General features: G+C 39.1%; 1 protein-coding gene across 3 annotated transcripts in view; it reads left to right on the top strand.

Moving 5' to 3' along the window:
- REV3L (REV3 like, DNA directed polymerase zeta catalytic subunit) overlaps nucleotides 1-16,470 on the top strand; it is a 186,681-nt gene extending 170,211 nt beyond the window's left edge. For 2 of the 3 annotated variants that reach the window (XM_010371650.2, XM_030929595.1), the window contains 5 exons: nucleotides 377-514; nucleotides 2,604-2,794; nucleotides 3,721-3,967; nucleotides 6,252-6,461; nucleotides 15,345-16,470. In XM_010371650.2, the coding sequence (XP_010369952.2) occupies nucleotides 377-514; nucleotides 2,604-2,794; nucleotides 3,721-3,967; nucleotides 6,252-6,461; nucleotides 15,345-15,485 (927 nt within the window). In that variant the 3' untranslated portion in view covers nucleotides 15,486-16,470. The remainder of the gene's footprint in view (nucleotides 1-376; nucleotides 515-2,603; nucleotides 2,795-3,720; nucleotides 3,968-6,251; nucleotides 6,462-15,344) is intronic. The other variant, XM_030929596.1, reaches the window with a different exon arrangement.
- The last annotated feature ends 226 nt before the right edge of the window (nucleotides 16,471-16,696 follow it).

Raw genomic sequence — 16,696 nt, 5'->3', positions numbered from 1 at the left:
GGCATGTATGGAATTGGAAAAGCACAGTATGGAAATACAGGGTAGCAGGAGATCTGGAAAAATAAAGTTGAGACCAGACTATAGACTGTCTTGAATGCCAAGCTAAAGTGTTTATACTTTATTTAGCAAATAAACAAAACTGGTAGTGCAAAAGAAAATTGGTAGTGCAAGAAAAGGAGTGAGCAAGTGGTAACAACTTAAAGACAATTCATTTTGCTCCCACGTCTTATATCATGAATTTGTTGGGCCCTAAGTCATATTTAGAATTTTTTTAATAATGGATATTTGACTAAAGAAAGCACAGAGACATAAAAATAAAATATTCTTGGTGGGGGAAAAATGGTTATTAAGAGGCATTTTATTAATTTTACCACAGGTATATTTGCCCTGTGTTTTACAAACAAAAAAGAGGTATGTGGGTTACATGTATGAAACACTGGATCAGAAGGACCCAGTATTTGATGCAAAAGGAATAGAAACAGTCAGAAGAGATTCCTGCCCTGCTGTTTCTAAGGTAAGGTTTATCTGTCTTGTCATCATCTGTGAGAAAGAAGCGGCTAAAGTATCTGGTGCAAATGTAACTATCCTGAAACATACATCTAGGTGAAGGAACTATAGCCTGTATAATTATATATAAGTATAGAAGAAACTGCATTAATTTTGAGAATTTTATTTGTAATATTTTGTTTTGGTTTTGTTTGTTTGAGACACGGTCTCACTTTGTCACCCAGGCTGGAGTACAGTAGTCCAATCCTGGCTCCCTACAGCCTTGACCTCCTGGGTTCAAGCAATCTTTCTGCCTCAGCCTCCTGAGTAGATAGAATTTTATTTATAATAAAAACAATTTATTTGATTTTAGTACTTAAGTTTCTGACTTCCCCCCATACCTTATGTTTTATCAAAATTACTAAAAAGCAGTACATGAGAGTTTCCTGCCTATTGCCTGGAGATCATATATGTCATATTGTAACAACTCCCAAAAGCAGAGCAGGATAAACAAGAGAAACAGACCCGGTGTGGTGGCCCACACCTGTAATCCCAGCACTTTGGGAGGCCAAGGCAGGCAGATCACTTGAGGTCGGGAGTTCGAGATCAGCCTGGCAAACATAGTGAAACCCCATCTGTACTAAAAATACAAAAATTACCCAGGTGTGGTGGCACATGCCTATAATCCTAGCTACTCGGGAGACCGAGGCGTGAGAATTACTTGAACCTGGGAGGCAGAGGCTGCAGAGAGCCAAGATCACAACACTGCACTCCAGCCTGGACAACAGAGTGAGACTCCATCAAAATAAAAAAAAAGAGAAACAGAGAGATTGCATAAGTAACATAAGCTATTCCAGATTAACTGAACTTTCACTTATTTGGATTATCAAATGCAAATTAGGAAGATTTCCAAACAATTAGCTATAAATTACTCAAATTTCTCAACCATAATAACCATGGTAGTTTGACTTTTTCTTTACTTGGGCCTAGACTCCTGTAGCAAAACAAAAATAAATGGTATAAATGGGAATAGCACTCTATATACTATTTTGTGAGAGCATTAAAAGCATAATGGATTGAATATTATCAATGTATTATGTCATATATATAATATGTGAATTTGGGATTTTTTTCAGCACTATTTCTGGAAGAGATATAATCCAGTACCTTCTTTCTCTGTAGGCAGAATTGCACCCAAGCTAAATTAACAAGATTATTGTATAAATATCCATTGGTTCCAGTATTCAGAATAAGACACAGAGCTTTCACCTAGAATTAACTTAAATTTAATCTACTTGGCCTATAATCCCAGCACTTTGGGAGGCCGAGGCGGGCGGATCACGAGGTCAGGAGATCGAGACCATCCTGGCTAACACTGTGAAACCCCATCTCTACTAAAACAAAAAAGTAGCCGGGTGTGGTGGCATGCACCTGTAGTCCCAGCTACTCAGGAGGCTGAGGCAGGAGAATTGCTTGAACCCGAGAGGCAGAGGTTGCAGTGAGCTGAGATCATGCCATTGCACTTCAGCCTGAGTGACAAAGCAAGACTCCATCTCGGGGGGAAAAAAAAATTAATCTGCTTACATAAATCCACTGCATGTTGGTTATTTCCTAGTAGAAATTTCCAACACAGAAAATTCTGTCACAGTTATTTATCAACACCATAAAAAGTCAAAAAGGCTGATTTGGATTTGACTGCCTGGTAATCTTTAAACTTCTCTGTGCTGCCTGTGACTTAATCAGGACCCTTTCTATACTGGTAAATAAAAAACCAATATGTGAGCTCGTGTCTGGTTTCTTGTACCTAGAGTGCTTTGACTATTAAAAAAAATTGCATGTTTTATGTTGCTTATCACATAGCAAATGTTTATCTGCATGTCATTCTACGTGATTTTCCTCAAACTACATGATATTCTGTTTTTAGAAATAGCAAGCTCTATAAAGTCTCAAATAACTTTCAATTTTTAATAATTTTTATTATTCTATCATTGTAAGTAAGAGATTATTTAGGGAGGTTAGCAAGTTACCCAGTAGTTACATAATTGAAAGTATAATAACAATGGTGAAACATACTAGGAGATATTTTATCTTTACTTGCATATCTGTTTTGTTTTAAGATACTTGAGCGTTCTCTAAAGCTGCTATTTGAAACAAGAGATATAAGTCTAATTAAACAGTATGTTCAGCGACAATGTATGAAGCTTCTGGAAGGAAAGGCCAACATACAAGACTTTATCTTTGCCAAGGAATACAGAGGAAGTTTTTCTTATAAACCAGGAGCTTGTGTGCCAGCCCTTGAACTTACGAGGTAATGATACCCTCAGTACCTTGCCAGGATAGTCCTGGGATTCTGCACAGGTCTAGAGTACAATTGTTTCTTTACCTGCGCACATGAAGCCTCACTGAAGGTTAGTGAATACTCCCTCATACTTTGTAAGGTGTGAAGAGGAAATCCTCTTTTGGGCTTTCCTTCAGAAACTTATGCAAAGAAATTGTGACACAGTGCTTGATTCATTTGTTTTTCGTACATCAAAATGATTAGGTAGTCCTTAATATTGTTCTGCCAAAGCATTTAGATGGTATCATATTGGAATCAGATTAACTGGATAAATTTTCTCTTATCTTTCATGGTAGATTTATGATAGTTCTTATTCTTAGGGGATAAAATACATCTTTTTCCCGCCCCCGGAGGCAGGGTCTCACTCCGTCACCTAGGCTGGAAAGAAGTGGTGCAATCACAGCTCACTGCAGCCTTGACCTCCCAGGCTCAAGCGATCCTCCCATGTTGGCCTCCTAAGTAGCTGGGATAACAGGTGTGCACCATTATGGTGGCTAATTTTTTTGTGGAGATGGGGATCTCACTGTGTTGCCCAAGCTGGTCTCAAACTCCTGGGCTCAGGCGATCCTTGGCCTCCCAAAATGCTAGGATTACAGGCATGAGCCACCACTCCCACCTAAAGTACATCTTAAGCTAGTTGATATCTGCCAACTCATTATTTTCCAGGTAACAATGATTTATGGAGTAATTTTTAAACTCCTGTAGCATATCTATATTGGTGTCAACTAAGCAAAATGTATATTATTCTCAAATAGTAATTATGTTTTGAAAGTGTCTTTTGTAGCTTTTTCATTGTTTTATTGTTGTTTAATTCTGACTTAATTTGCGAGACAGATGGCTTCCGTGACAGTATTTGAGTGTGGTGTTTTTTTTTTTTTTTTTTTGAATTTGAATAGGAAAATGCTGGCTTATGACCGGCGCTCTGAGCCTCAAGTTGGTGAGCGAGTGCCATACGTCATCATTTATGGGACCCCCGGAGTACCACTTATCCAGCTTGTAAGGCGCCCAGTGGAAGTCCTGCAGGACCCAACTCTGAGACTGAATGCCACTTACTATATTACCAAGCAAATCCTTCCACCCTTAGCAAGAATCTTCTCACTTATTGGTATTGATGTCTTCAGCTGGTATCATGAATTACCAAGGGTAAGCTTACCAAATAGTATGTGTACTCTAACTATGGAGAGATTTCACTCCAAATTTTCAGTAGAACTAAAGATTTTTTGTGCTATTGATATGGGAGTGCTGGGAAGGGAAGAGTGTGGTCCCGTTTAATGATACGAATAGGGAGAAGCGAAGTGCTGGGTAGAGAAAGGTGGGTCCCTGGCCAGGGCTCCACCCCCACGGACCTAGGTGAGGATAGGCGCTCCTGCTTTCATGCCCAAATGTTGTATTTTCCAAGACCACCTTGGCCCGCCACGCCCCAGTCCTGGGCCAATAAAAACCCAAGACCCTAGTGGGCAGACACACAAGCGGCTGGACGTCGTGAGGAACACTTCGGTGGAAGACCCAAGTGGCTGGTTGTCAAGAGGAGCATGCCAGCAGAACAGCACACTGAGAGGCACTGGCATGCTGGCAGGCCATTGACCGGCAGAACGAGGTGGAGTTTGGCCAGGGCAGTCGGAGAAGAGACGGGGTCACCTAGCAGCCCAACCCCAGGGGAAAACCATCTCCCTTCTGATTCCACCATCACATGAGAGCTACTTCCACTCAATAAAACATTGTACTCCAAGCCCATGGGTGATCAGATTCTTCTGGTACACCAAGGCAAGAACCCGGGATACAGAAAGCCCTCCATCTTTGAGACAAGCTAGAGGGTCTGATTGAGCTGGTTAACACAAGCCGCCTATAGACAGCAAACTAAAAGAGTACCCTGTAACACACACCCACTGGGGCTTCAGCTGCAAACATTCACCCCTAGACACTGCCGTGGGGCCAGAGCCCCACAACCTGCCCATCTGTATGCTTCCCTAGAGGTTTGAGCAGTGGGACACTAAAAAAGCAAGCCATTCCCCCTGTCGCACACCCTGCGAAGGGAACAAGGGAACCTTTCCTGTTTCACTATGAGAGCAAAGCAGATCCTCTATCCTAAACTGGCAAAGATGCCACGCTCTTCTGGTTTCCTAAAAGAGAAACTTTTAAGTATTCTATAAACACATTCCTAGCTTCTGTCAAGTTGTCCAAATTATAGAAATATTAAAATAAATCCCACAGTTTCAATGGTGAACAGCCACAAAATAACGTAGAATAAACCAGTTAATGGAAAATAAATGGACAGCAAAAATTCCTTCGAAATGAATGTCTAAGAAAAGTGTAGGATTTAGTATCTAGACACACTAGACACAGTCCTGAAGAAACCAGAATTACTGCAATGGTAAAATAGCATTGTAGTTGTTCTCCAACTTATGATGGTTCAACTTAAGATTTTCCTACTTTATGATGGTGCAAAAATAATATGCATTCAGTAGAAACCATAGTTCAAGTACCCATACAACCATTCTGTTTTTCATTTTCAGTACAGTATCCAATAAATTCCATGAGATATTCAACACTTTATTATAAAATAGGCTTCGTATTAGATGATCTTGCCCACCTGTATGTTACTGTAAGTGTTCTAAGCACATATCCTGGCTCTAACACAGGAAATTCATATTCTTTATTACTAATGTTCATTTCATCACCAGCAAGAATGTTAACCCAATGACATTTGTAAGAGGCTAACCTAATAACTTTCTTACAAAGTGATTTATTGCGGCACTATTCACAATAGCAAAGACTTGGAACCAACCCAAATGTCCATCAATGATAGACTAGATTAAGAAAATGTGGCACATATACACCATGGAATCCTATGCAGCTGTAAAAAAGGATGAGTTCATGTCCTTTGCAGGGACATGGTTGAAGCTGGAAACCATCATTCAGCAAACTATCACAAGGACAGAAAACTAAACACCACCTATTCTCACTGATAGGTGGGAATTGAACAACGAGAACACTTGGACACAGGGCGGGGAACATCACACACCAGGGCCTGTCGAGGGGTGGGAGACTAGGGGAGGGATAGCATTAGGAGAAATACCTAATGTAAATAATGAGTTGATGGGTGCAGCAAACCAGCATGGCACATGTATACCTATGTAACCTGCATGTTATGCACATGTACCCTAGAACTTAAATTATAGTAATTAAAAAAAATGTATCTGATAATAAGATGTAAGTTCCATGCAAGCAAGGACTTCATTCATTTCTGTAGCTCCAGTGTCTGGAACAGTGTCTGGCACATAGTAGCTACTCAACATTTGTCCAATGAGTAAGTGAATGAATGAATGAATGAATGAAATAATGCCTGAGTAAACCTGTAATTAGCATGAAAATAACAGCTCTGCTGTGAAACTGACTCAGACTTACTTCTGAATGGATGTTTTTATAGATCCATAAAGCTACCAACTCCTCGCGAAGTGAACCTGAAGGGCGGAAAGGCACTATTTCACAATATTTTACTACCTTACACTGTCCTGTGTGTGATGACCTAACTCAGCATGGCATCTGTAGTAAATGTCGGAGCCAACCTCAGCATGTTGCAGTCATCCTCAACCAAGAAATCCGGGAGTTGGAACGTAAACAGGAGCAACTTGTAAAGGTACAGTTTTGTTCCATAGGCCTGGAATCACAAGCAGTCTGATCTTACAGGAAGATATAGTCAACTCTTGAATTACAGTATGAGATATGAAACTGGTATGTAAAGTGAAATGAAGAGTCTAAATGATAAACTTCGTAAAAATCTCAAAAATATAATTAAACTATTAATAATGGTTTAATTTGTTTTATAACTTTTTTTCAGTGGAATAGTGTATTGTGTTTCTTCATAGCTACAAGAAGAATGGCCATCCTTCCAATTTCTTTTATAATACAGGTTGAGCATCACTAACTGAAAAAAATCAAAATTCAAAATGCTCCAAAATCTGAAAGTTTTTGAGCACCAATGTGACTCCCAAAGGGAATGCTCATCAGAGCATTTCAGAGTTCAAATTTTCAGATTAATGATACTCAACCAGTAAGTATAATGAATGCACTTATTCCAAAACCTGAAAAAATTTGAAATCTGAGACACTTCTGGTCTTAAGCATTTCAAATAAGGGATACTCAATGTACAGTATTAAAAAGAAGGAAAACTCTCAGTTGCTCTATTAGTGCTTACCATTCTTTAAAGGAAAATACCTAGTTGTCTTAGAGAATTGCTTGCTAGTAAACTTGGAAGGTTTACAATTCTGTGAGTCCAGACAGATGATTAATGGCATGATTGAGTCATACTGTGTGCCAGAGACTGTTCTAGGCACCCTTACAGGTGAGTAAACTGACACAAAGAGTTTAAGTGATTTGCATGTTATAGTGCTGATAAGTGGCTGAGGTGGGATATAGACGTAAAATGCAAGGATGATTTTTAAAGTATGGGAATTCTAGCAGAAATAAACAACAAACATCTCGAAGTAAGTTGAATTAAATCTAAAGAAAAATTGGCCACCTCACACCCCCCAATAAAATCATTACTCATTATTGTGGCTGATAAGTCATCTCCATTCTATCCCTACCTGCTATCCCTCTGTCACCATTTCTTGCTCTTCTCTGTGTCACACTCTGTCTACCTCCACCCATACCACACTGAACTTCTCTTAGGTCTATGAATGCTCCTCGCTGTCTCCTCCTGGCCTTTAAACACCCTGCTCCTTCTGCCAGGAACACTTCACCCATCCCACCCCACCCTGCATCATCTGAGGAATTAGCTGAAACCCCTACACTGGGTGAAGCCTTCCCTGCAGCAGACTCCTGCCATAATCTCCTCTGCTTTACTGTGATTTGGGGTTCGTCTGTCTTCCTCACTAAATAGCAAATGAGCCAGTGAGGACAGAGGCCCTGTTCTTTCACTGTCAAGTCAGTTATGCCTAGCATATAGCCAAGTCCATGGGGCTGGTCTGTAAATATTTATTGAGTGTATGAACAAGTTCCTACTTAATGCATGATTAAAGAAGGAATATATCACTGGAGCTATTACCAACCCAACTTTTCAGCCATTTTGTACCAGTTTTGTGGTTCTAGTCAGTACAACCACTGAAGTCACTGGGTGCTCCCAGCTTCTACTTATTTTATAGACTTCAGTCCTGATGGCAGCAGCCAACTCTCATAGAAAATTCCCTTGTTAGATCCTAGTATGAGGCCTAGGTGAGAGCAGGACCTCCAGAGCTCTGCTAAGGTCAGGCTGTTAAATGGTCCTTTTTTTCCTAGACTTTCTTATGTTGTTTCTGCACTCAGTGACAAACACATCACTACTTGGTGCCATCAATTTACCCAGAGCCCATCCTTCTTCAACATTAGGTGTTCATTCTTTTTTCTTTGTATTTATTTATTTTTATTTTATTTTTTAAGGCAGAGTCTCACTTTGTCACCCAGACTGAAGTGCAATGGCATGATCACAGCTCACTGCAGCCTCAACCTCCTGGGCTCACATGATCCTCCCAGTTCAGCCTCCCAAGTAGCTGGGACTACAGGCATATCCCACCATGTTTGACTACTTTTTTAATTTTTTTTTAGACATGGGGTCTCACTATGTTGCCCAGGCTGGTCTCAAACTCTTGGACTCAAGCAGTCCTCCTGCTTCAGCCGCCCAAGGGCTGGGATTACAGGCATGAACCACCATGCCCGGCCATCTTATTTCTTATAAAAATACAGTTTAAAAGAAAGTGATGCCACAGCCATAAAAAAAAAAAAGAACAAAATCAGCCAGGCGTGGTGGTGGGCTCATGCCTGTAAATCCCAGCACTTTGGGAGGCCAAGGCAGGCGGATCACTTGAGGTCAGGAGTTTGAGACCAGCCTCACAAATATGGAGAAACCTCATCTCTACTAAAAAGACACAATTAGCCAGGCATGGTGGCACATGTCTGTAATCCCAGCTACTCAGGAGGCTGAGGCAGGAGAATCACTTGAACCCGGGAGGCAGAGGTTGCAGTGAGCTGAGATCGCAGCATTGCATTCCAGCCTGGGCAACAAGAACAAAACTGTCTCAAAAAAAAAAAAAGTCATGTCCTTTGCAGCAACATGGATGCAGCTGAGGCCATTATCTGAAGCAAATTGACTCAGAAACAGAAAATCAAATACCGCATGTTCTCACATATAAGTTCTCACATATAATAAACATTGGGTACTCATGGACATAAAAATGGGAACGATAAACACTAGGGATTCCAAAAAGGGGGGTGGGGAGAGGAAAAGTTGAAAAACCACTTGTCGGGTACTACATTTACCGCATGGGCAACAGGATCATTAGAAGCTCAAGCCTCAGCATCATACAGTATACCCATGTAACAAACCTATATGTGTACCCTAGGATCTAAAAATAAAATTTTAAAAAAGCGATGCTATTTATAAATAATGATGGTTGTCATCTTTCAAGAGCTATTTTAATTTGAGGTGTTTTTCAAGAATGTTCAAATGAATGTCTCCCATGCACTAATTTGTAGAAATTTTTAATGATGCAGAAATTACTAGAGATGTAATGAGAATTAGAAACACATCCAAACAGGAGATTTTACATCATTCTCAATCCAAGACCAATCAAGTGGTCAGAAATGTGAAATTATGGAAATTCTAAACATTGTAGGTCAGACCTTGTGATTATATGTCAAACTCTGTAACCCAGTACCAAAAAATATACTTCTTAAGTATTTCTAGAATGTTTTTAAAAAGACCGTATCTGGCCAGGCGCGATGGCTCTTGCCTGTAATCCCCACACTTTAGGAGGCCAAGGCAGGTAGATCACCTGAGGTCAGGAGTTTGAGGCATTTGACCAACATGGAGAAACCCCAACTCTACTAAAAAATACAAAAATTAGCCAGGCATGGTGGCACGAGCCTTATACTCCCAACTACTCAGGAGGCTGAGGCAGGAAAATCACTTGAACCCGGGAGGTGGAGGCTGCAGCCAGCCAAGATCACACCACCAAACTCCAGCCTGGGTGACAGAGCAAGTCTCCATCTCAAAAAAAAAAAAAAAGTCATAGTTTAAAGAAACCCTCGGCAGGGCATTGTGGCTCATGCCTAAAATCCCAGCACTTTGGGAGGCCGAGGCAGGAGGATCACTTGAGGTCAGGAGTTTGAGACTAGCATGGCCAACATGGCAAAACCCCATCTCTACTGAAAATACAAAAATTAACAGGGCGTGGTGGCAGGCACCTATAATCCCAGCTACTTGGGAGGCTGAGGTAGGAGAATCACTTGAGCCAGGGAGGCAGAGGTTACAGTGAGCCGAGATTGTGCCACTGCACTCCAGCCTGGGCAACAGAGTAAGACTCTATTTCAAAAATAATAAAATTAAAATAATAAAAATTAAAAATTAGCCAGGCATGGTGGCAGGCACCTACAATCCCAGCTACTACTTAGGAGGCTGAGACAGGAGAATCGCTTGAACCTGGGAAGCAGAGGTTGCAGTGATCTGAGATCATGCCACTGCACTACAGCCTGGGCAACAGAGTGAGACTCCATCTCAAAAAAAAAAAAGGAAAGAAAAGCCTCAATACACTTCAAAAAGTAGAAATATTACAAATGAATGTAATACAATACAATGCTGTAAAAATGGTAATTACAAACTAACAAAACAAAGTGAACTTTCCACTTGCACATTCTGTTAAACAAAATGAAAACACTGCAAATCAGATTCTAGATGGCAGATCGCAGAGAAAAATTCATCACCTAAGCACTTAATCATAAACATGAAAGAATGAAAGCAAATGAAGTAAGCATCTGACTGAAAAATATTTTTTGAGACAAAGTCTCACTCTGTTGCCCAGACTGGGGTGCAGTGGTGCAATCTTGGCTCACTGCAACCTCTGCCTCCCAGGTTCAAGAGATTGTCCTGCCTCAGCCTCCTGAGTAGCTGGGATTACAGGCGTGCACCACCACGCCCAGCTAATTTTTGTATTTTTAGTGGAGACGATTTCACAGTGTTGGCCAGGCTGATCTCAAACTCCTGACCTCAGGTGATCCACTTGCTTCCGCCTCCCAAAGTGCTAGGATTACAGGCATGAGCCACTGTGCCCAGCCTTGACTGAATTTTGTTTATTCTTTTTACTATCCTTTGGCTTTCTTATTTAAAGATTAAAGCAGGTATTTTTTTAAGTGCCTGCCTCCCTATGAGCTACAAAGTAGATGTCCGGGTTGAGGCATTTAAGGTTTTAAATGTAAGCCTGAATCAAGCTATAATTGCTCAGGGTTTAAACCACCAGTAAAGGATCTTGAAACTAAACACTGAGTTAAATTTAGTGCGTCAAGTAATTCCATCCTGGCTTATTTATCAGACAAGCACAGAAAGAGCTTAAATATTTATCAGTTTGTCCTGGCACCTGAATGTAACTGCAATTCATAGAGCTGTAATACAGAAATTCTATATTTGGGAATAGATTTGAGTCTCTTGGCAGAGATCTAATTAGCAAAGGCTTCATCATAGAGCAGCATACTCAGTCTTCATGGAGCATACTGAAGCACATGTTTCTAAGCAGTCTGCTTGTGACAATATCATCATATTGGATACAGTAACCAGTCTCCTTAGAAAACATGTGCCCTTCCCTTGACTGGAAGATAACTGGGGCAAAGAACAAAAATTCATTGGCCTGTGAGCCATCTCTGAAACTGAAACCCTTTGATAAATATAGATCAAAGAATTCACTAGAGCGTATTTGATTTCTCTTAAAAGGCAATCCAGAGTAGTTGCTGCCATTTGGTATTGCTTTTTAAAATCACTTGTCTACACTATTCAGGGGAAAAGTCGGCCTGCATTTTCTTAACCTTTGGAGTCCTCACTGGCATTCTTTTTTTTTTTTTTTTTTTTTTATTTATTATACTTTAAGTTATAGGGTACAGGTGCATAACGTGCAGGTTTGTTACATATGTATACTTGTGCCATGTTGGTGTGCTGCACCCATCAACTCGTCAGCAGCCATCAACTCATCATTTACATCAGGTATAATTCCCAATGCAATCCCTCCCCCCTCCCCCCACCCCATAATAGGCCCCGGTGTGTGATGCTCCCCTTCCCGAGTCCAAGTGATCTCATTGTTCAGTTCCCACCTATGAGTGAGAACATGCAGTGTTTGGTTTTCTATTCTTGCGATAGTTTGCTGAGAATGATGGTTTCCAGCTGCATCCATGTCCCTACAAAGGACACAAATTCATCCTTTTTTATGGCTGCATAGTATTCCATGGTGTATATGTGCCACGTTTTCTTAATCCAGTCTGTCACTGATAGACATTTGGATTGATTCCAAGTCTTTGCTATTGTGAATAATGCTGCAATGAACATACGTGTGCATGTGTCTTTATAGCAGCGTGATTTATAATCCTTTGGGTATATACCCAGTAATGGGATGGCTGGGTCATATGGTACTTCTAGTTCTAGATCCTTGAGGAATCGCCATACTGTTTTCCATAATGGTTGAACTAGTTTACAATCCCACCAACAGTGTAAAAGTGTTCCTATTTCTCCACATCCTCTGCAGCACCTGTTGTTTCCTGACTTTTTAATGATTGCTATTCTAACTGGTGTGAGATGGTATCTCATTGTGGTTTTGATTTGCATTTCTCTGATGGCCAGTGATGACGAGCATTTTTTCATGTGTCTGTTGGCTGTATGCATGTCTTCTTTTGAGAAATGTCTGTTCATATCCTTTGCCCACTTTTTGATGAGGTTGTTTGTTTTTTTCTTGTAAATTTGTTTGAGTTCTTTGTAGGTTCTGGATATTAGCCCTTTGTCAGATGAGCAGATTGAAAAAATTTTCTCCCATTCTATAGGTTGCCTGTTCACTCTGATGGTAGTTTCTTTTGCTGTGCAGAAGCTCTTTAGTTTACTTAGATCCCATTTGTCAATTTTGGCTTTTGTTGCCGTTGCTTTTGGTGTTTTAGACATGAAGTCCTTGCCCATGCCTATGTCCTGAATGGTATTACCTAGGTTTTCTTCTAGGGTTTTTATGGTATTAGGTCTAACATTTAAGTCTCTAAAGGGGATATCACCACCGACCCCACAGAAATACAAACTACCATCAGAGAATACTATAAACACCTCTACACAAATCAACTAGAAAATCTAGAAGAAATGGATAATTTCCTGGACACTTACACTCTCCCAAGACTTAACCAGGAAGAAGTTGAATCCCTGAATAGACCAATAGCAGGCTCTGAAATTGAGGCAATAATTAATAGCCTACCAACCAAAAAAAGTCCAGGACCAGATGGATTCACAGCTGAATTCTACCAAAGGTACAAGGAGGAGCTGGTACCATTCCTTCTGAAACTATTCCAATCAATAGAAAAAGAGGGAATCCTCCCTAACTCATTTTATGAGGCCAACATCATCCTGATACCAAAGCCTGGCAGAGACACAACAAAAAAAGAGAATTTTAGACCAATATCCCTGATGAACATCGATGCAAAAATCCTCAATAAAATACTGGCAAACCGAATCCAGCAGCACATCAAAAAGCTTACCCACCATGATCAAGTGGGCTTCATCCCTGGGATGCAAGGCTGGTTCAACATACACAAATCAATAAATGTAATCCAGCATATAAACAGAACCAAAGACAAAAACCACATGATTATCTCAATAGATGCAGAAAAGGCCTTTGACAAAATTCAACAGCCCTTCACGCTAAAACTCTCAATAAATTCGGTATTGATGGAACGTATCTCAAAATAATAAGAGCTATTTATGACAAACCCACAGCCAATATCATACTGAATGGGCAAAAACTGGAAGCATTCCCTTTGAAAACGGGCACAAGACAGGGATGCCCTCTCTCACCACTCCTATTCAACATAGTGTTGGAAGTTCTGGCTAGGGCAATCAGGCAAGAGAAAGAAATCAAGGGTATTCAGTTAGGAAAAGAAGAAGTCAAATTGTTTCTGTTTGCAGATGACATGATTGTATATTTAGAAAACCTCATTGTCTCAGCCCAAAATCTCCTTAAGCTGATAAGCAACTTCAGCAAAGTCTCAGGATACAAAATTAATGTGCAAAAATCACAAGCATTGTTATACACCAGTAACAGACAAACAGAGAGCCAAATCATGAATGAACTTCCATTCACAATTGCTTCAAAGAGAATCAAATATCTAGGAATCCAACTTACAAGGGATGTAAAGGACCTCTTCAAGGAGAACTACAAACCACTGCTCTGTGAAATAAAAGAAGACACAAACAAATGGAAGAACATACCATGCTCATGGATAGGAAGAATCAATATCATGAAAATGGCCATACTGCCCAAGGTTATTTATAGATTCAATGCCATCCCCATCAAGCTACCAATGAGTTTCTTCACAGAATTGGAAAAAACTGCTTTAAAGTTCATATGGAACCAAAAAAGAGCCAGCATTGCCAAGACAATGCTAAGTCAAAAGAACAAAACTGTAGGCATCACGCTACCTGACTTCAAACTATACTACAAGGCTACAGTAACCAAAACAGCATGGTACTGGTACCAAAACAGAGATATAGACCAATGGAACAGAACAGAGTCCTCAGAAATAATACCACACATCTACAGCCATCTGATCTTTGACAAACCTGAGAAAAACAAGAAATGGGGAAAGGATTCCCTATTTAATAAATGGTGCTAGGAAAATTGGCTAGCCATAAGTAGAAAGCTGAAACTGGATCCTTTCCTTACTCCTTATACGAAAATTAATTCAAGATGGATTAGAGACTTAAATCTTTTTAATTTTTTTATGTTCTTCATGTTTTATAATTTTTTTAACTGTATATGCAACTTGAGACTTTTAAGTATTTTTAAAAATCTGATCATTGTATAAAACATTATAATGCTTCTCTTTTTAAAAATTGCCTTATGATTTATTACTTTCCTTAAGATCAGATCTTATACATTCAGATCATCTGGGAAGCCTTAAGAAGTACAGATTCTTAGCCTTTCATGCCCAGAGAATCTGACTCATTATGGGTCTGGGATGGGGCATTTGTTTATTTTTAAGCTCATTGTTAGCCAGGGTTAAGAACCACTGGTCTGCACCATTACTTTCAAATTCACATTTGATTTTTTTTTTATACTGACTTTTCTCTTCTGGAATAAGAAAAAGAATAACTTTTTTATGATTGGCATATGATAACATAGTCTAGGTAATTTGAAAAAATTGTGTTTATAGTTCATTTAAGAGACATTCTTTGGTAATTGGGTAGTTTATGTGGATTTTAATAGGATTCCATTGTAAATGAAAGTTAATCTTAGGAATTAAATGAATCCTTAGGGAAATTTGTACTCTTATGTTTTCAAAATAGTATCCTTTAGAAATGTGTCATCATAGGGTAGTCTAGGCTTCTAAGAGATTAAACTTAATGAAAGTTTCTATAATGTATGTCTGCCAGTAATCTGTGGTAGTCTAGAAAGTAGGGATTATAGAAATTTGTTGTTTGCATGTGCACATAAAAACTTTCCTGTTATTTTTTGTATTTCTCTTATGCTTTCAGATATGCAAGAACTGTACAGGTTGCTTTGATCGACACATCCCGTGTGTTTCTCTGAACTGCCCAGTACTTTTCAAAGTCTCCCGAGTAAACAGAGAATTGTCCAAGGCACCATATCTCCGGCAATTATTAGACCAGTTTTAAATTGTCAATATCAGAGAACTACAGGTGCTATTTGTTTCAGTGTTTACCACTAAACTGTTGTGCATGGTGCTTTTTAACTTTGATCGAGTCAAGGATATTCACTGTCTGTCTGTTATCTGAAGACTATGAAGACTTCTATGCTAACCGAATTAAAATGTACTTGTTGATCTCTGAATAGCGCACTTCTTACAATGTACAAATTCCTCGTTCTGTCACCTTTTAAACATTGTTTTATAATGCAGGTGTTGGATTTGCTCCAGTGCGTGTACCACCTTGTAAATCCATTTGAGTAGATCATGTTTACTTCCCAGTGGAAGGAGCACTGAAAACCTCTTAAAGAAAAACCATTCGTGTGTTTTCCTTGAACTGTCTGTATCAAGACGTGTTACTTCGAGATATCCATTCACTTTATAATTTTGACTGCAAAATATTTTGTAAATACACTTTTTTACTTTTCAAACAACTGAGTAAAATAATGTGCAATGACTTTTATACAAATGATTTTCAAGTTGTTTGGTATATTTCCTCTAGGTTTTGCTTGACTCAAAGTAGATCGTTATTTTGATCAAACTGTGCAAACAGTAGTACCATGTGTAGCATTTTGCAACATTATTTTTTAAAAAATGCTGTCTTGCTTTAGCTATTAATGGGGCATTGTGAGGAACTGTGCAAAGACATTTTTGTTACAAACCTGTGGGCCTGTTGCAATACTTTAAAAATAAAAAATTTTATTCCATTTGCTTGTTTTGTATAGACATTTCTATTGCTTCTAAATATGCTTAAAATATTTTCTTTCCTTACGTATTGTACAGTTAATCTTATTTGCCATCATCTTGAACACAAAATGTGTATTTAGAATATTTGTATAACTGTGTAAAATAAAAAAGGAATTATGTGGTCAGTGCATTGTTTTTTAAACTGGAAATCATTTTGTTTTAAAAGTTAATAATGGAAACCCTATTAAAATTGAATAAAATATAAAATATAGCAGTGTGACTTCATGTTTTTTATAAGTCTACATTGGTTACATCCTACCCTAGCCTTTTCTGAGTTTTAATGAAGTAAATTTAACACATTTTTATATCCTGTTTGATACTGCAATTTCCTTACCAAAACTTCAGGGTTAAAACAAAAAAAAAAGGCAGCAAAAATAGGAAAATTTAGCACTCATCCTCTTAGAGAGTTCTAAAAGTGTACTTGTCAGTAGATCT

Source organism: Rhinopithecus roxellana, chromosome 4, assembly GCF_007565055.1.
Source record: "Rhinopithecus roxellana isolate Shanxi Qingling chromosome 4, ASM756505v1, whole genome shotgun sequence".
NCBI lineage: Eukaryota > Metazoa > Chordata > Mammalia > Primates > Cercopithecidae > Rhinopithecus > Rhinopithecus roxellana.
Note: the sequence above shows the minus strand (reverse complement) of the source record. Positions and strands in the feature narration are given on the sequence as shown.